The sequence below is a fragment of the Gloeophyllum trabeum genome (genome assembly GCF_000344685.1).
Source record: "Gloeophyllum trabeum ATCC 11539 unplaced genomic scaffold GLOTRscaffold_00015, whole genome shotgun sequence".
Taxonomy (NCBI): Eukaryota; Fungi; Basidiomycota; class Agaricomycetes; order Gloeophyllales; family Gloeophyllaceae; genus Gloeophyllum; species Gloeophyllum trabeum.
This window is the reverse complement of record NW_006920424.1, coordinates 14,607-34,550: the sequence shown is the minus strand read 5'-3', so window position 1 is coordinate 34,550 and position 19,944 is coordinate 14,607. Positions and strand designations below refer to the sequence as shown.

Below are 19,944 nucleotides of genomic sequence, written 5' to 3'. Positions count from 1 at the left end.
CACTCCCAATTCACGAAGGCTGTGTACATAGCGTAAGCGTGAGCGGACTGCATATGATACACACCAACATTGTCATATCAGTGATATCACGTATGTAAATACCTCACGGCGCAGTGAGATCACCAAAGTGTATCCGCCCGTTTGATATTGAGGAGATTCAGGCAGTGGCGAGGCACATCCGAAGACTCACAGGAACCATGCAAGTACCGGAATTCAAAGATGAATAAACAGCACGGACCACCCCAAAAGAACAGTAATGTCGACAGAAAATCCCTGCGATCTCGTCCATATACGCTAGAAACCCTTCCATCCTTCCACGGAGTGACCCTCGAATCCAGAGCCACAAAGGCCACTTTCACCCGCCCTTAATCAGGCAAATCCCATGAGTAAACCCGCCCCGTATCCTCCCCATGGTACAGTATCTCCCTAGCGTATCCATCAGCACCCTTACATCTCACACATCCGTTACGAAACACTCACCCAACAAACTTCAAAGCAGTGACCTTCACCCTCCCCCTCGCTATCCGCCCGTCTGTACTGACCTTCAGCTCTCTCAACACCCTAAACACCCACTTTGCCCTGCCATTCGCCTGGTCCGAAGCACCCTCAGCACCCCATGTGAGCAGGACGATGCGCCCATCTGCACTCCCCGCGGCAAGCACAGGCCTAGGCGTATAATCCCTCTCGAGGAACGCCAGCGACGTCACCTTCATCGCATGCAAGGACTCAGGTGCAGGACCGAGCGAGAGCGTGGCGATCGGGCGCCCGTTGATAGTGTGCAGTGCGAGCATCGTCGCGGAGCACGTCGCAATATGCCCCTTCATGTCCCCGTCAGTCATGTTGAAATCCCAATAAGCAGGGAAGACGCTTTACCATGCTCTCGTTAATCGCAACGACCTCCACCGGACCGTCATGCCACATACTCCGCACGTACGATCCACGATTCAGATCCCACACCACCGCGCTCCCATCCCGACTCCCGCTCACGGCGATCGACCACGCCTTGCTCGCCGCGACGCACGTCACGGGCGCCGTATGGGCTCGCATCGTATGCAATAGCACCAGCGCTGTTACAGGAGACCTCGGTACCTGCCACAGCCGCACGAGATGGTCTGACGATCCCGTCACGAGGGTGTCCGAATCCGCGAAGGCCGCGCAGGTGCAGTACACACTCTCAGCTACTTGTACAACCTAAGCCATAGCCGCTATTGTCAGCATATTTTGATTGGGCGGGGACGGCCGACCGACCTTACGATCTACCACGACTCTAATCTCCCCGCTCTCGTTCGAGCCGAGCCGCGTGGGTCCCCACTCGACCTGCTCGTACGAGCGGGAGGGGACGCATAGTGTTCCGGGCGCACACGGCACGATCTTTTCCCCAATAAGGTCTATCACCAGCTCCTGTACTGGCGTGCTCGACCCAAGGTCTACCAGCAGGCAGCGCGATCTTAACGGGGTGAACTGCAAGGTGGGGGCACATACCTCGTATCGGCCGATGACTCTGATGTAGCATGTTGTAGTCCTCTGCTACACCGTGCAGCGTCCCGAGCGGGAGGGTCGACAAGCCGTGCATGTACCGTCTCGGGTGCGGCTGAGTGAACAGTTTTCGGGGCGTCTGACCGACTGCATCGCATGAATCAGTCAACGTCGACGACATACATACTGTTGGTCAGGTGGTACGTACAGTTGTGTATGATGCCGACGGTCGCCTCTCTTTCCAGATCGTCCGTGATTGAGTCCAGGTCTGAAGGGGGGTGAGCAGACGGACAGAAGATTAAGGAGAGCACAAGCACCGATGGATCCTTCATAGCTCAATGGATGGAAGACGTTCAGTGACTCCGGGTCTCGTTGTTTACAGCCCCATATTAGGTCTATCCAGGCCGGGAGGTTCTCACTGACGTAGTCACTTTCCAGCGCCTAGGGCGGCATTAACATATCACAAGTGCAAGCAAGGAGGCTGCTACGTACACGGCGGTTCATCTCGATGAACAACAATGGGTCCTGCTTTGCCCATGGTGGCAGTTTCACATCATGTATTCGCTCGCCAGTCTGTTGCTGAACGCCAAAATCGATGTTGGCGGAGTTCTCAAGGAATCTGCAGCGCACCAGATTGGTGAGCGAACATTACGGAGTCGACAAGAACTGCAGACCTACTCTGGACAGGTATAGAACTCGGGAATGAGTTCGCGAACATCGCCTCGGAGGTCCTTGGCAGCCGAATCGTAGGCTCTTCCTAAGTCGCTAAGGCATACAGAACGAAGTATCAGACCATATGACTCTTACAGACGTAGCAGTGCTTACATGAAGAGGCGATCTGGCAGATCCCAATCACCTCCCTGTCATGCCATCGATTCATCGATTAGTCAATAGTGAGAAAGCCTTCAAGCCGACGTACTTGCAAGGTCTTGAACATATGCGTGAAGGGCGACAAACGGATGAGAAAATGGCAGACGATCATGGAGGAGCTGAAGTGTGTGCCATAGTGGAAGGGCTGCTCTCCGACACTTTCGAGATTAGTATACCGCTGAATGGCAGCCTCTCTCCGTGCCCCTGTCAGAGCTCCCATGGGTTTACTGAGACTAAAGAAATAATCAGATTCTTCATCTGAGTAGCATATTCGGCAGGCAACGCACTCTCGGTAAACGGATGGGGAGGTAAGGTCCAATGATTCAGAGCTGTAGTCTTGCAGTACCCAGGCTAGATGGTTGTGAGTTCACGGAGCTGGGTTGTCCCAGGTGTTACTTACGAAAGATGGGATATTGAGTCGCATCCGCTGGTGTGCGCCCAGACACCTGGTTGATGATGCTGAGATACGTGAACTATTTTACCAGAAAAAGAAATAAGCCGCAGCAGTCATTACTAGCCCGTGAAAGGGACTTATGATTCAGACATACGTTACTGATTTCCCGAGCCTGCCATCTTGACTGCGCCGAGGCCAACTCGTCCGCACGGAGACCTCCCAGCACCCTTGCACTCATCTTCCCGAGAAGAGGCGTTTTCAGCAGACCAGGAGTCAAAGCATCACCGGCTCGGCTCGTTATCGAGGAAGACAGCCGTTGTGTCATGTCCATTCTTTGTTGCTTACTCGGGAAGACGACGAGCAGCGACCGATTGTCTCGGAAGTAAAATTCAAGTCTAAATCGAAGCGCATTAATATGTGATATCCAACGGTGAGTGATTGGTAGCACATGCCCAACACCTCTGAACAGAAAAGTGCGGTCGCTGAACCCATTAATTTGAGGATATGGCCTGAGGAAAATCAGTAACCGCGAAAGAACCGAACATTTGCAAGACGGAAGACTGACCAACGTTGAGCTCGTTGAGGTCCATTAAGCTCTAGGATACTCCCAGGAATCAGGAAAAGTTTCTTCGGCGCATCCTTGGCGTCGATGACTTCGCCATCGTCTTTCTCTACGAGACCATCCAGCATATACAGATGTGTCCTTCCCAATATAAGGAGGCCCGCTGATCAAGAGTAGACCGGCAGGAATACATCTTGTCATTCGTCATACCTTAGGTAAAAAGAATGCGCAGCACTCACGAGAAGAATCGACACCAGCTATTCGAGCAACCGTGCATACTCCCTCTATGACATCCCCAGGTTCGAGTTCATGACGAACGCGTCGATGTTTGTCTTCTACAATCTCTTCAGCGAGGTCGCCTACAGTAGAAGAGACGAGAGTCAATTGGAGCGCCCGCCGGTAAATATGACTACTGACCATCCACATCAGTGGCAGAAATTTCGTACGTCTCGGCCCAAGGAGGGACTTCAACGTGCTGCACCTGTGTCTCCGTATCAGGAGTGTCAAGCAAGCGACTCTCCGCAGAGCCGCCTAGCCGTGGTATTGACGTGTTCTCTTCCTCAGGTTCCAACTTCTTCCTGGATGGGAAGGATAATAAGAGGAAGATCCCATTAATCCCGAGGGTAGTCACCTGACACGGTAGGGCCCTTCCGTTTCGTCGAGCCTCCAGAATCTAGGTGAATCAGCCTTCGCCCACAGGCTCCGCTCACAGTCGAGTAGAAACATCCACTGATGTAACCGAGAAACCGCTCTGTGATGCTCTCGCCTACAGGGAGATGAGCAAGCAGGAGGCTCCGATAGGGAACTACATACAAGTCCAGAACAGTCTTGCGCAATCGTTTCCTCTCGGAATCGATGACGGTTTTACGCCAGTCGGAAATACGTGTCAAAGACCTGAGAAGCACCCGTTCTCCAACTTGGAGACTCAGTCTAGCGGAAAGCATACGCGTTCCAAAAGGTCTGCGCTTGCCCACTATGACATTGGGGTCTATGCCGGCGGGCTGGGCAGCACCCGAGTCGAACAGGTTCTGAGACGATTGTAACAAATCTAGGAGCTATGGCACTGATTAGAATTGCCACTCTTTGAACAATACTTTCACCTGCCTCCCGTTTTTGTGAGCTACCCACGGAATTATCGAGAGCCAAGCTTAGCCCGAAATGAGACAGCTTCTCAAGCAGTCGAACAGTCCCGTGCGGTATCTCAGTCGAAGACGAAAGCGCCTTCACAAACGAACTGAAGGCCTCGATGAACTGTTGTGTCGTCTGTTGGGATTTGAATATCTGCCGGAACGACGGACTGGTCGCCTGAAGATTGATCAGCTCTTCCACGAGAGCTTCCACGATTGGTTCCCAGGGCGTGCCCGAGTCTATGTCTGTGAGGAGTGATGCAAAACACGCAAATGAAGGCAGCTCACCAGTCCCGTTGGAGGGTCGCCGAGGACCCCCAGAAGCAGCAGAAACCCTAGTCAAACCGCGCTGCATCGAAGCCAATATAGCAGGCATAATCTGCGGGCACGCAACGACGGGAGTAGATGGAGGAGCGCTGTTACCAATCGTACCAAGGAGGACGCCGAACGCAGCCGGGTGCACCGTGTAGTCCCACCCATACGGAAGAACAGTCTTCACCATATTCCAGCCGCTGACCAACTCAAACTTCCGGATGAACGAGGTCGAGATGTTAATGCTGATTCCGATGAGCAGTAAGATCTGCTTCGCCACCGCCGGGGACGGTCTATCGCCCAGGAGCAAGAGGTAGATCCTCGTCGCGGGGAGCGCGCCCGTGAACTTGTTATACGCAGCCCGGTCAGATAGGATGTCGACCAGTATCTCCAACACCCGCTCCGCCCTCTCGCGTACGTGGCTGCTATCGATCACAGAGCTCACAGACTTGGGAGAAGCGAGTGTGACTGCACCTTGCAGATATATTAATAGGACGTGACGCGGAACGATAACATAAAGCACCTTCATGCAGATTGGCGGCGAGGAACGATATGATCGGCTTGATGGCGTCGTCGAGGGTGAAGTTCGCTTCGGCCGCGACCTTGAGTGCGCCGATGATCGAGGGGGTCATATCGTCGCGGTACCAGTTCGTCTGAAGCACAAACAGCAGTTTGCGGACGACGTTGAGCTTTGCAAAACGCTGCTTCGCGTTGAAACGCTTGTGTTTGCTGGTGCTCAGCAGTGTCACGAAATGCTCCATGTATGATCGCTGTATCTCCGGTTTGGTCCGCGACCACAGCTCAAAGTCAAGAGCGATGGCACGGTATGCCAGCGTGTTGACTATTGTCGAGTGGCTAACGTCCTATAAGAGGCTGTCCTGTTGGACACCAGAACGAGGGACTCACTCAAGGTTGCGGAAGTTCATGCCCAGGAACTCGAACAGGATTTCGAAACCGGTCACATTGATGAGCTCGCTCTTCGCGCGCAAGATATCTCCCAGCACATCATACCCGCCTGAATTTATTCAGCACCGGCATTAGTCTATCCAAGATAAGATGCTTACGAAGCCTCTCCATGTCTTCCGAATTTTGCCAACTATTCCGCAGTCCCTCCGTGAGCACACCAAGAGCCCGAGAAACCTCGTGCGGATTCTGTCGACCCAATCTGAGCGAGGGCTTCCGAGATGACAAGGGACAACACGTACACTAGCCAGCTGAATCAATTTGAGGGCGAGCGACGGCCCGCCTATCCGCCACATGGCCACATCGAGCGTGTGCGCCTCAATAGCCCGCACATCGCCCCGCCCACGGAACCCTCTGCGCAAGTTCCCAGCACGAGCCATCTCAAGCGAACCCTCCTCATCCAGCACATCCTCTGCATCCTCCAGACACACATTCGACCTATGCAGCGCAAACACCATCGCCTGCTCACCGATCGCGGCGCTACCCTTGATGGCTTTTAGCAGCGCAGACGACTCGGGCGTAGCGGTATCTTTCGACAGGCCGGATATATATATGTTCAGCGATGTCGCCGCCTCGTACGTCAGGAACTTAACGATCTCGCGGGACTGGAAGTACGCGTCGTACCGCGGGCCGAGGTGGTGCACGAGGCGCGGGAGATCGTCGCCTTCAAGTTGCATTCAGGTGAGGAGGAGCAAGGAAGGAAGGAGGAGATGGTCTTACCTAGGGGGGACGAGAGGAGGAATGTGGAGGTGATGCACCAGCGCGCTCGTGTTGACTCCACGTCGTCGCCTAGTAGATACGTGCCGACGCCAGCAGTGTAAAGCGACTTTGGGTACTGCCAGTTGAGGGTCTCCGTGAGCACGCCGTCGATATATATACCTAAGAAAACAAAAATGGAGAACATTTCGCGGGTAACGGAGAAATCGGTCCATACGGATAGTGGGGTTGGACACACGATGCGGGTAGTGCACCAGCGTGATATGTATCCACCTAGACTTGTGCACGCGCGGCTTCGCGCTCACGAACATCTCCCCGTTTCCCGTACTCCGCAGTTGCAGCTTCCCGTCCGCGCGCACACTTAACCTCACCAGCACATTCTCACCAATCCGGAAAGTCAACACCGGCTGCGCCTCCGTCTGCGCGAACCTCTCGAACCACAACCACCCCTGCACGACTTACGCGTCAGCAATCAAGAGAAACTCATCCTCCAAGACACAAGAGACACACCACTGACCATGAAAGTAAACCCCGTCACGGGGAGCCCCCTGACCTTCGGCTCCTCAAAGCACAGCGCGGCCCTCGACTCCATCGAAAAATGGTCCGGCCACTTGCTCTTCATGCCCGCGCGGAGCACCTCGAGGGTATCAAAATCCAAACTCCCGTCGTCCCTGATAGCCTTTTGGAACACCATCCGGCCGACGTCCGGCGTCGCGCCCATGTCGAGCAGGCGCTTCAGGAGCTTCTGTTTCACCGCGCGCTCCTCGTCGGGCACCGCATCTCGCCCAGCGGAGACGTAGACCAGGGACTCCAAGACGCCCATGCTGCTCAGTATTGCCTTGTTCCGGTGGCTCGTCGCCGACAGCCGCTCGAGGATCTTGTACATGCAAAGGCGCAGCGTCGCGTCGTCCGGCAGGAAGTCCCAGAGCATCCGGAGCGCAGGCGGGTAGCGGACCAGCCGGAACTCGGACTGGTAGTCGGTGATTTTGGTGGTGAGCTCTGCGTAGTCTGTCTTGCGTAGGGTGCTAAAGAGCGTGGTGAGGAGGAAGTTGTGCAGCGCGAGAGACAGCAGCAAGCCGAGCGTCCAGTCCGTCGTCCTTTTGTCCAGAATGAGCGGCTCTACCGCCTGCCGGAACGAGTCGTATCCCACCGAGCGCTGTAAACCAGAGCCGCGTCAGAGGGTCACATTCATAACTCAAGGAATAACCACGCCGAAACAAGCGCACCTCGAAATACGTCGCATTCTCGTTATGCTCGTACATCGCCTCCGACAATATCGTAAATATATACCGGCTGGCCTCCTTGACGTTCTGCACGACCTGCTCTTCCGGCTCCTTGACCGGACCGTCCTGAACGGCGAGGACGGTCGAGAGCACGCTCATGACGACGAGGAAGCCGTCCATCTCGCGGAACACGTCCTTCGTGCAGCGGTTCTCGCCCATTACGCGGTGAATCTCCGAGAGCGTCTGCGCATTCGTTCACTCAACACCGGCAAAGGGGAGGAGGGGGACAAGGGAAAGAAGGAGAGAGGGAACGCGCACAAACCTCGATCCGCGACTGCGTGTCCTCGGCTACTTTGAGCCTCTCCACGCCATTCCTCATGAGCTCAACGAGCACGTCCCTTGCAAAGTCCTCCGGCGCGAGGTTGTCCTCCTGGCCGAAGGGCGCGGGCGTCTTGGGCGTCGTCGGCTCGAGGCGCGGCGAGAGGTCGAAGCGCGCGACCAGCGGTGTCAGCAGGGTGCGCAGCATTGTCGTTCGGTCGGTCTATCAGGAGTGTTGCATAGCCAGAGTAATCGTGTTATGTCCTGCAACGATGGGTAAAGCCAGCTCAGGAAAAGCGGAACGCAATGTTGGATTCAAGTTCTTACAGCTTGCGCTACGTTCCGTAGTACTGTTAGGTGTGAAGTGGCGGTGCTGCTTTACCACTAAGCACGTGATCAGTTGGGTCGATTTCGATTGCATGCCGGGTTCTGCCAAACTCTGCACAGCGGGCAAGGACCAGGTCCAGTGTCCCACCACCGGACATTTAGGGCCTGTTCGGTTGCGCGGGTAGGGTAGGGTAGGGTAGGGCTAGCTTGGTCCTCAGTTTCCCAGCGGTCCCAGTGGCGTCTATTCGGCTAGCCTGACCATCAGCAAATTTTCCCATAACTGGTGTCTGAATATAATTCCATATAATCAATTAAAATAAATACCAGTATTACAATATGTACCAGACTTGTGGACAGCTGGGCCAGCCATTATATTCGGATGGCACATGTTGTAAGACTCCCGCAAGAAGTACAATATGCACCAGACTTACACATATTGCAAGCTCAGGCCAGCTTGCTTTGACCCATAATCACACTATCAGCTGTGTTTTGCTTGGTATTCTACATCCCAGAATGAAATACAGACTCAACACATTGGCTGATGAACACAGTACAACATATGATTGCTCAGGCTAGCTACAATACGGGGTTTGCTATGGCTACATGCTCAATGCAATACTATCCGGGAATCAACCCCCACCCTAATCAATAGAAAACAAACCATATCACTACAACAAACTACATCAGGGTATACCAACAGGTGGGATGTTAGGGACATACCTAATGCACTAGTCATCCTGTATGCATAGAACCCGGCAGCAGTACCATAATCAAACCTGCAAAACAAATCAGAATGCTCAGTCACTAAATGTGAGGGACACACCTAGCGAGCAAGACCCAGACTCCTCCGGCAATCTAAGAACCTCTATTAATATGTGCACACAGTAATGCAGAGAAATGGCTTACCTGCAACAGAGACGCGTCGAGACACAATGAGGGCCTCATCTAGGTCGCGCCATACACGCGCTGTAGGAAGGTACTCAGGGGGAGTTCGACAAGAGGCAGTGGGTTCACAAAAAGAACTTACCCCCGGAGAGGTACAGGAGGCGACGTAGGCGCCGCTGTTAGGACTTAGCCATGTGAGAGCTGTAGAGAGGACGTAGTTGTGATACAAGGGAGAGAGGGGATTGGCGATGAAGTCGAACTGCGGCGCGCTTTTAAGTCAAGTTCAAAGTCCGACATGTTGAACTTAGCACGTGAGGCGACGCGCATCAGTCAGGCGCCGGTGATTGCTTCGTTGCTAAGGGTATATATATAGAATGATAAGATAATCCTCGGGTAAGTGTATCTCAGCAGGTGCTTCGCTTATCATAAATACAAGTCTGGTATTCGGCTGGTAATGCGATTGTAGACGTGCTAAAATAACTGGAATATGCGCCAGCCACTACCAGCCACGGGACATTTGCTGATGACTGCCCAAAGATCACACGCTGTCCATCAACGGCAGAAGCATCGCCATGCTTCGCTTGATGGTCTTCCTGCTCGAACTGACACATTCGGTCATCAAACCATGCCAATCTCTGCTGCTTTGGGCGCCTCCCTCTTTCAGTGTGCCCGTTGTCAAGGCCATCCTGCCTTCTCCATTCTGCAGCCAGCCTACCCCTTTCGTTGCAAAGTACCCGCTGGTGGATCGTCCTCCTGGGTCCAGGGTTTTCATTTCGGAGATGTACTGATCGTCGGTGAGCAATGATCTCCTTCTAGCTCTCCCCAATGTTTTGGACATCCTCATGATTATCAACTCAGAGTATGCGCAATTCCTCTACCAGTGGTCCATATCATTTGGCTAGCCTCGAGTGGATCTGCCCATCCATCTGCTTCCCTGCCTGCCTGCCTGGCCACCTCACATTGTACGCCCTCTTCCTCTTTCCTCTATGGCTGAAATGCCTTGTGTCTGATCTGCTGCCAATCCATTTGCTTTTGTACGTCCTTTTGCTTGTTCCTCTTTGGCTGGAATGCCTTGCAGCTGATCTGCGGCTAGTTCGCGCATGCTGGTGCCAATGGGGCATGACGTGTCCCAGTTAAACACCACCCCTACCCCCTACCCCCTACTACCTGCTTACTCCCCCTCCTCCGCTCTGCCCCCTTTGTCCTTCTCTGCATTGTTGCCTGCATCGCCTTTCATGAGCACCCTGCGGAAACTGCATGCCAAGGTGTATTCCAGTGGCATCGCCTGGTTGGGCTTGAAGACTGAACCTGAGTCTTAGCCGGAGCTGAACAAGCTCTCTCTTGACGAGTCTCAGCGGATGAGTCTACGTATGCTATATGAGCAAGATCAGTTTTTCACCCAGCAATACAATCCAGACGATACTGTGGAACAACAGGCTGTAGCACAGTTTCTACAAGCTCTTGGGCTGGACCATGCCTCTCGAGCGCAGTTGGAGAGTCGGTGGAGTAGCCAGTGGGGGGTTTCCTGGGAGATTACTGGGGATGTACACCGTAGAAGTTTGTCACAATGGTATACCAGGATCTTGCAATATCACATATCATATTTATTGAATTACATGAAGTTCGTGTGGCTACAGCACATCTGCTCGATGTGTGACTGAAGCTGCCAAGGGGTCAAAGCCACATCCCACCAAGTGTGTTAGGAAGCGATGTCCTAACTAGTCGTCTTGAGATAACTGGGCCACATGCCAACAGTTATGTCGTCACTACCTCAGTAAGCGTACTGAAAGGTAGGTCTGGCCGGGCCAATGCCAACGGTCAAGTCAAGAGTCCAGGTAATCGCAGTATTCAACAGGAGGTTGAACTAAGGAATACATGGGTTTCCCTACAGTATATATAGTAACTGGTATAGGGGTTGATACCCAAAGAAGATAACAATGAGAAAGGACGCGTAAGCTATCCTGTGAGAACGTAACTCAGAGAAATGAGAAATACAAGGGCACCCATTGGTAGAAGGTGAGTCAAGGGAGATATCGTGTGGGAAGAAGGTAGCGTCCATGGGAAGTTCTACTCAGAGAAAGGTACTGTCCAATAGCAATGCTCGGAATGGAAATGGAATGAGATAAGCATGGGAAAATCATAACAAAGTGCAGTCCCACAGACAGCAGCCATCCACGCCGTAATCCCTATAATTTCACTGGATGCTTGGCCCACGTTGACATCACTGAGCGGGACAGTGACGGTGCAGTATCTCGGATCATGGGATACTTACATCATAATGAGGAGTGCCTGTCTGCCGTCTTGGAGCATCTGCCGTCTTGGAGCATGTCCCAGCAATACCACTACACCCACACGTATATGAAGTCGCAGTGGAACAGCTGAAATCTGGTGTGAGGTATGTCTCGGTCATTTCAAGGTGGCATAAATATTCACTGGGAATCACAGCCTTGCAGCTGTCCAGTCCAAAAACATACAGATGCTAGAGACTCAGAGCTACAGGGATATGCCACAGTACAATCCCCTGACTGCAAACCACTGCTACCACTTTCTACCCAAAGATGCAGTCCGGCTCTACCATCTCTTTAATAAGCAACAGGGTGTCAATACACATATACCACTGGAGCGCAACCTGGATGAATGGATGGACCCAACCTCGCCAAACTTTCGAAATGATATCCAGGAGTCAGTGTTCTACTACTCCAAGCATGCAGATGCTGGTGAGCAACTGAAGGTCTGTATCTGCACCGAGGACATGGAGAAAAGTGCTTGGCAGTACGTACACCAATCCACCATACTCCTGGATGGCACTTTTGGCATATGCACATCCCGATTACTCCTCTTCGTGGTAATGGGTGTGGACGCCAGGCGAAAGGGCATTCCGCTTGCACTCTTCCTCTTCTCTGCCCCAACCGGCAGTCGTGCCACGCATGCTGGATATAGCACCAGCATCCTCGCAGAGCTATTACAGCACTGGAGGGACTCTTTGTCGGGGAGAAAGGGGGTTGCCTTCTGTCCATATGTAGCCATCACCAATACCGATATCAAGGGGCACAGGGCATTGCTTCTTGTGTGGCCAGAGATATGGCTGCTTCTGTGCAAGTTTCACGTTCGTCAATGCTGGACCAATAAACGTGAGCAGCTTGTGAGGGGAAGAGACCAAGACCCATGGAAGTCACATATACGTACTCGGATGCTTTGTATTGAAGACTCGTGCATAGCCATATCTTCTACCACTTCTTGCATTGACTAGCAGCTTAGGTTGCTGAACAGTGTGGAGCATGGCGCCGCATGTGCCCTTATTGAGGAGGAGCGTAGCAATTGCAGAGCCCTAGAGAAGCTTGGGGGTGCAGGAGCTGCACCGGCAGCACAGGCGGGTCTAAAGTACCTGGACTACCTAAAGACAATGTGGATGCCTGAACCACTGTGGCTAGGCTGGTCACGGCAGGCCAGGATCAGGGCTTCTGCCATTCTTTCAGTTCCAGTGGACGACATTCTCACTACGACAAATCACCTGGAGTCATTCAATCATGTTTTGAAAAACAAATGCCTACCGCAATGGCAGCACTCTGGAGCACGTCTTCGTTTTGACTTCCTCATCCACATTCTAATCACAGAGTTCATTCCCGAATTCTTCGCCAGCCGGCGTGAAAGGGAGTGGCTGCAGAGATGGATTGACATGAGATTCCAGCAGTTCACAGGGGGCGAGCATCTCTGTAGCTCTCTCGATGATCAGAGGCAGGCAAAAGCTGCAAAGGCATGTTGCTGGTGGGAGGCCGATACTTTGCATGATCAGGCTGCCAGAGTTATCCTCCATGCAGGACTACTCACCTCCATCACCCGCGGAAGTAGCGGGCATCAGTTTGAGGCATTGTGCTCATCAACCGCTGCCAATTTTGATGACCCTACTCACGTCCGCTACCGGCTTACTATCTGCCAAAATGGCGGAGCAAGATGTAGCTGCCCTGACTTCCTGCACCGAGGGGGGGCTTGTAAACATCTGAGAGCTATGCAAATGATAATTGACGGGTGGGTGGCAGCTGGGAACGTACCACACTTCAACTATCCATCCTCACTTCCCGAGGCACGCCAAATCAACACCATCCCAGTGATTCCTCCCATTGAGCCACGCCCACAGGCTGCTGCGATCATCAGCAGCATGCTCATGCTACAAGATATGGCGGCGGTCAGAGCTCCAGGGGACCAAAGCTACGCCTCAGCCGTTGTGTTCAGACGAAGAGCCAGAAATCTGCATGCCAGAATGAGTTGATGAGGATCTTGGAGGCGCACAAGTCGATGCTGCCATGGGGAGTGGAGCAGCTGGGAGAGCAGTAAGTGGCAGCTGGTTGCTTGTATGTACGACGAAGCTGATGGAGATGACCAGATGGGCCTTCTCGGTGCAGGTCCCTCATTGGTTGCAATACAAGTCCAGCAGCGTGCAGAGCAAATCATACAGAGCGTCCTTCCGCAGCTGCGTGGGCTGGCCCTGATCATGCAAGAGTCAAAACTATCAGAGTCATCCCAGATAACTGAGATACGTGAAGTGGTGTCACGACTGCATTTATCCCTGTCAGGGCAAATAGAGGCTGGCTCCAGCCTCCCTGCACCGCCAGAGCCAAGTGCCACCCATTACAGCAAGTGCCACCGAGGACTGGGATTACTGTCACCCTCCCCAGAACTCAAGCAGAAGCGGCACAAGTCATATGCCACATTATAGATTCAGCTCTTATTACATCCTACTGTATTCCATTAGATGCCAATATAGCCTATCCTATTAGCCTAGCCTCTGAGATGTCATTGCCCATGTTGGTGGAAGTCCCTGAGCTTGGAGAGCAGTTTCAGGCCTTCAGCCCAGTGCGCCGCATTAGCATCTGCCACCTTAGCTTTGCCATGCTCTGCCAGAAAGCTTTTGGAGGACCTAAACCCATAATCAAACCAGAGACACAGTGGGCCGGGCATCCATTGTACAATGGAGAAGCGGGTTTCATGTGCTTGAACTGGAATGTTGGAGTGTTGAACTAATGCGGAGGGAATGTAGATGGTTGATCCATGGGGAAAATCGATGATCAGCCCCCAGTCCCAGAGGATCAAGTGGCCACTGCGCTGGGGGCAAAAGCGACCCAGGGCTGTTATGGAACACCAGCCAAAAGGAATGTTGAAGTGGTCCGTGTGTATAAATGCCCATACCCGCGGCCTGAGGTTGAAGCAGCAGCATGCAAAGGGAGAGCATTCCCAGAAGTGAGCAAGCCTTGGATAAAAGCTGCATATCCCGTCTAGCACAGCCTGGTAGTACTGGAAAAGGCCCGGAGCCAGCAAGTCCAGGGAGCCCTCATAGTAGAATACAGGTCAGGTGCATGGACATAGAGGATCAGATCTGCTCACGGCCAGTAAAATTCAGGATTTGCTGAATGTATGGATCCGAGAAAAGGGAATGAAGGGCCGCCAAATTGACGACGGATTGTACTGCAATATTTCCGGGCTCCTATAGGCACGTCAGGATGAAGAAGATGCAGAAAGCAGAGCAGCTGCATCTTGTGGCCGCCCCCATATGATATGTCAAAGCTTCCTGAAGGAAAATCCCTGCGCCGATGATTACTGCGAGAGGCGTGGAAGTGAAAAGAGCCCTGGGTGACGGCCATTGCATCAGTGGCCCCCTCAGTAATGCACTTCCACTCCTCCCAGTGATAAGCCTCAGGATCGTCTGACTCCCGAAAATGCGGACTCAGCACATCGTACAAGCCCTCCGGAGCTTATTCGACACAGCGCTCACATGCCTCTAGGCTTCTATGGGCTCTAAAGAATTGCTCTATTTAGCTCCGGACTTCCTCGCATCCCCAAGACATACACGGACCCATTCCACGATTTATCTCCGCAAACGCAAGCTCCGGGGTGACTTAATTTATGCGACTTCTAGGTGAATTTGCTCCGGGGCCCGCGGACACTTCCATCGAGGGGCGTCATCCTCATGCCCACCCTCCAGCACACTCCCCCTCTCGTTTCCATCAAACTACCGAAGGTGCAGATGCAGACGAGTCACCATGAGGCCAGCATCACTCAGCAAGCGGCCGGAGGTAATTACCACATGACCGGCGCGTCGCACGGAGTGATGGGACCGCTTAGGGCAGGTGGAGGAGCGTTGAGGCGACCTCTAGGGACTGGGACGAGCAAGTGGGAGTGCAAGAGAGTCATATGGTGTATGGTATAACGGCGGCAAGTGCTGAGCAATCCTGTGGGTAGCGGCGTTTATTTGTTATTTATCTCCGTACGGTCGCAAAGCCATTCCTGTAGTATAAATTGTACAAAGTAGCGTACAGAAAAACAAGTTTCGACTTCACCATCTCAGAGAATTAGCGTTACGATCTCAGCGACCCGAGAAGTTCGAAAGCGTCGAACTTAGCGAATTATAACCGACCCTAGCTTTGCCAATAGGCCTGACTCATCGAGTGAATTATCTCCGCCATCGATTTAATTAGCTCCGGTGAGTCCTACATAGTGAAATAAAATTAACCAAGTCTCTCCAGCAAATTCTACCACCGCGTGCACGATCCTACAGCAGGTGTCGTTGCTTGCGACTTTGATTGCGACTTTTCGGAGATAAATACTCTGGAGCATCAACTAGCGTTTATTTCAGGTGTCAAATTGTTTGTTTTATTTTTCTAGGTCTTCCTACAGACTACCCTACGGCGTTTTACTCCTCCTTTCCCCCTCGAACTATTAAATACCCCTCAGTTGTCTCGGACCGCCTTCACTGATATCACAGGGTTTAGGTTTATTTCTTTTGGTCCTTGGTGATTGTTGTGTGTCAGTGCATATCACCGGTTCTTTGGCGTTCCAACAAGAGCCCCAACAACCAAAGAATCATTGGACGAGCCGAGTGCAATAGGCCTGATTGTGCTTCAAATTTATTAGCACAATCGCAACAAGGAGATGCACTTTGGACTCATGAGCCATCCCATGGAATCAGGCGAAACCCAGATAATTCTGGGCTCTCAAGGGTCAGCGGGCGCCTCTCAGATTCCTTCACCAGGTGGCATTGGGCCTGATATCCTGACGTGCTGCCATGTAGCCCATCCAGGCTCACCTCCACCCACACCTGCTCCCCCACAGCACGCCTCCTCTCCCGGGCCACCCTCTTCTGGGACGTTCCGGACTCCCTCTGTTCTGCTTGCCGCTGCTCCCTCCTCTTGTTCCGGTAGTTATCCCTCTTGCGCTTCCGATTCTTCATGCAGCGGCCCGTGGGGGCTGGAGCGGCCGGCGCCAGCACAGGATCGGCTGGAGGAAGAGGGCAGTGGCAGGGCGGCTCCAAATGCTCAGCGCGATAGGGAGAAAGCTCTGTAAGCTCGCAGTTATCCTCGTGTGGGCTTACCAATTCATTGGCGAGGTCCTCCTCATAAGCCCAGGCATCGGCACTTTCGGCTGCTGCCTTGACATCAAACGGCACCTCCACCACCACCAGCTCTGCCTGCGAGTACAGGGAATACTCTCGACCAGAGCAGGTGCATCGAAAGGCGCGCAGAACAAAATCTGGTCAGGGGAGCTCCCAGCATGCGGGGCATACAAAAGAGCCAGAGGGGCACCACATTGCCCCAGTGTGAGGTCCTGAAGCCTATGGCTGTGATGCCAGAAGCTCTGCAGGTGCAGCGCGACAGCCTTCGGCCCAGCATCCCGCACCACTTCCGTCAGACCCCCAAGCCCGTGGTTCCGACAGCTATGGCCAAGGTGCCTGCCATAGACTTGGAGCGCCAAAATGGACGACTTACCAAGCATAGCAGGGATGCCTGGCGCACGGGTGATATGCAAGCAGGCAAAGTGCAAGCCCAGCTAAATTGATTGTTGTCTACGGACATAGGAACTCAGCACTGTATAGAACCAGAAGCATGAGGTTGCATACTTTGAACCAGCAGGTACCTCGTCGCCAGCCTGGACCCGCTGCAACCTTGCCTTCTCCTCAGTGGGGATGCACCGCATGTGCATCTTGATATCCTTTTCGATGCATGTATCGTGGTACGGCTTGTAATGACTCAGTCCTTTTTGTGCGATGTGATTCTGACACGTTGTCAGGTTCCCGTCGAATACCTGCTTTGTCTCCTTGGAGTTTCTAGATACAGAAAGGCTATTAGCAGATACCAGGTAGGTCGAGTAAGATGGAGCTTACGTGCGGACCCTGCAGCGATACCGAGTCTTTGTCTTAGGTTCACCCTTCTCGTCAAATCCATCATCCTCTTCTAACACCTCGAATATTGTGAACACATCGGCGCCGGGGTCAGCATTCCTCCACTTTCTGGTCCTAAGACTGATGCTCTCACTGGCAGCGTCAGCCTGAGGCACATCAGAAGATGCCCTGGATGGTGTAGAGGTAGACGTTGCTTGCGAAAGCTGACTGTCGCTGCGCGTAATGGAAATACCAAGGCTAGGAACCTCAGATGTTTTGGCATGTGGGTCCCCTTCATTTGGCTACGGCTTGATGCGGCTGACTGCAGGCGCTTTTCCTGTCGTCTTGACCTTTCCCTTTGGCGCTGTTGATGCTTTCGGCTTTGTCATACTTCCAGCAGCCAAGGTACCAGTCATTTCCAGTGTGGCCTGTCGTTTGATAGGTCTTTCAGTGCGCAGAGAGCAATGAGGGTCCATGACAAAGTTGAAGGACCGCTTTGCGGCTGGATCCAGTCTCTCACCAGATGGTGCAGCTGGGGCTGCTGCCTGTACGTGGCCACCGACGAAGCCTGAGGGATCGGGACTCATCAGAGTGCCAGTCAAGGTTGCACAAGGCGGAAAAGGAACTGAAAAGTCAAATGGCGGAAGCTCGTCTGTCGGTGAGTTAACCCATGATATCTCACTGGCGTCCTTGAAGCTGCCATCAGGGTTGAGAGTGGGTGATTCATCAGGGTGATCCAGGGCCATGCTGAATGACGGTTGCCAGTTCCTGGGAGGCATTGGTATAGCCGTGCTCAAGTCTGTATATCATTCAAGACTCAATTTTCGATGTTTCAACCTCCGACCTGTTGCGGATTTCGTAGCAGCTGTATACGCCAGCTTTGCATTACAAGATATGTGCTATTGTACTGCTAAACTAGCTGCTACTGACTTGAATACTCGCGTGCCTTTGCTAGGCATGCATTAGTCTGTCGGTGACTCCAGCGCCGGCATCTCATCGTCAGCCTCATCCGAAGAGGCTGCTACATATGCACTGGTGTCTACGGTAAGGCTGACTGCCACAATTTGCTAAGCTTGTCACATCAGTACCACTGTGGGTATACCAAGTGTGTGTGGCACTTACTGGGTACTTTGTTTTGATTGCAGCCACGGCCCTGACAATCTCCTTCCGGCTACCTTCTGTCCACCAGAAGCACAGCGGAAGGAGGTACAAGGAGAAGTCAGGATATTTGCCATGGTCAAAGTCCGTAGCAAGCATAAAGTTCGCGATATACTTGAGCTCGGTGTGCAGCTGCGAGCTTGTATGATTTTGCTGCCACTCGCGAACTATTTCCACCACGAAGGGGGGTATCTTGGGATGGTGCCAGCGAGTCGAAGGCTGTATATGGAACATAAGATCAGATGGTTATACATTGCTGCTACAAATAACTATACCATGGTAGATGTCGGGCGAGGAGGGCCAGCCATGAAGAATGGTGAAATAAATCTATCCACATTTTTATGTTATGCTATCTAGTATGGTTGAGACTCCGTCACTCCAACTGCCATATAACCATAACCAGCTTGTGTTTTTAGGAAGAAGGGTCGGGTCGACCCTGGGTCAGTCCAGGGTTGGACCTCTCAGACGTTGCTCGACCTTCGACCTGGCCCACCACTGAACCTGAGGGCCGGGCCAACAAAGGTCCGGGTCAGGAGGGTCGGGTCAAAGGTCGACCTCGGTTCAGAGGTTCGTGACCCGAACTTCGGCAGCTTTAGCACTCATTGCAAGGCTTGCCTGTCCGAGATCTGTGCGAAAGTCATCTGAAAATGGCCCGGGGCACATTTCAGTGTCCCCTCAAAGGAGAATGTACCTGGGGTGCTCAGGACAGGATGTCACACTACTGGGGCACACTCTGGGATGTAGTGGGACTTTTTTACAGGCTGGATTCCATACCAGCTGGTGCATGGTGGGGTGAACAGTGTGTTTTTAAGGTGGAGTAATACTATGTGAGAAAATAATGGGTTGTTGATGAAGAGTTATGGAGGCAGCAGCACGCACAGTGCGCCCTACACAACTCACCTGTATTGGTTGGATGCTGTAGCTACTGGTAAAGCTCGTATAAACGACCCCTTGTCATTAGGCAGCAGAGCTGCAGGGTTTATATACACTGTGGCCCATAGGCTGACTAAGCTACGCGGAACATCTATAATCCTACTGCGCTCCACCTATGATGTCACTGACCCACATGAGCTCCGTGCCTTGTACAATAATGGAATATACCAGAATATTCCAGAGGGTTCCGGTACGTTCTGGTACGCTGTAGAACCTGGCAGCTAAGTCAGCGCCTGGTTCAACACTCCCCCTCGCTAAATGCCGCGGATAATCGCGCATGCAAGCGTTGGGCTGACTTAGATTACTTGTAGAACCTAAGTCCAAGTTGCGCTCTGAAGCGCAGGAACTTGACATGTCCTAAGTTCTTAGTGAACATGTCTGCAGGGTTATTCTCGCCATCGATGTAGAATACTTCAACTTTCTTCTGCTCGATGACTTCCCTGATATAGTGATAGCGAATGTCAATATGTTTAGACCTTCGCTCGGTGACTGGATTAGATGCAAGGAATATAGATCCTTGGTTGTCACCG

General features: G+C 52.8%; 4 protein-coding genes across 4 annotated transcripts; 1 reads left to right on the top strand and 3 right to left on the bottom strand.

Annotated features, from left to right (window-relative positions):
* Positions 1-205: 205 nt before the first annotated feature.
* GLOTRDRAFT_140883 (beach-domain-containing protein) lies at positions 206-8,170 on the bottom strand (the record flags this gene model as incomplete). The annotated part of the gene is made up of 31 exons (XM_007871710.1): positions 206-426; positions 481-818; positions 874-1,191; positions 1,249-1,427; positions 1,483-1,623; positions 1,685-1,744; positions 1,794-1,917; positions 1,969-2,095; positions 2,155-2,241; positions 2,302-2,336; positions 2,396-2,579; positions 2,634-2,697; positions 2,747-2,819; positions 2,895-3,135; positions 3,193-3,249; positions 3,306-3,465; positions 3,542-3,661; positions 3,720-3,880; positions 3,934-4,068; positions 4,116-4,357; positions 4,407-4,669; positions 4,718-5,209; positions 5,265-5,596; positions 5,648-5,756; positions 5,806-5,893; positions 5,947-6,368; positions 6,425-6,583; positions 6,639-6,870; positions 6,939-7,577; positions 7,648-7,887; positions 7,967-8,170. 31 exons carry the CDS (start codon positions 8,168-8,170, stop codon positions 366-368), a joined length of 6,087 nt encoding a protein of 2,028 aa, XP_007869901.1. The 3' UTR covers positions 206-365.
* A 3,480-nt stretch (positions 8,171-11,650) lies between these two features.
* On the top strand, positions 11,651-13,888 carry GLOTRDRAFT_96192 (uncharacterized protein; the record flags this gene model as incomplete). The annotated part of the gene is made up of 4 exons (XM_007871709.1): positions 11,651-12,280; positions 12,428-13,357; positions 13,446-13,502; positions 13,556-13,888. 4 exons carry the CDS (start codon positions 11,651-11,653, stop codon positions 13,886-13,888), a joined length of 1,950 nt encoding a protein of 649 aa, XP_007869900.1.
* Positions 13,889-13,965: 77 nt separating this feature from the next.
* GLOTRDRAFT_48580 (uncharacterized protein) lies at positions 13,966-14,508 on the bottom strand (the record flags this gene model as incomplete). Its single annotated transcript, XM_007871682.1, has 1 exon — positions 13,966-14,508. A coding segment is annotated over one exon (543 nt), but the record flags the coding sequence as incomplete, so codon positions are not given.
* Positions 14,509-16,111: 1,603 nt separating this feature from the next.
* On the bottom strand, positions 16,112-18,789 carry GLOTRDRAFT_96191 (uncharacterized protein; the record flags this gene model as incomplete). Its single annotated transcript, XM_007871708.1, has 9 exons — positions 16,112-16,633; positions 16,660-16,904; positions 16,932-16,992; positions 17,080-17,269; positions 17,327-17,625; positions 17,647-18,122; positions 18,168-18,201; positions 18,446-18,700; positions 18,757-18,789. 9 exons carry the CDS (start codon positions 18,787-18,789, stop codon positions 16,112-16,114), a joined length of 2,115 nt encoding a protein of 704 aa, XP_007869899.1.
* Between the last annotated feature and the right edge of the window lie 1,155 nt (positions 18,790-19,944).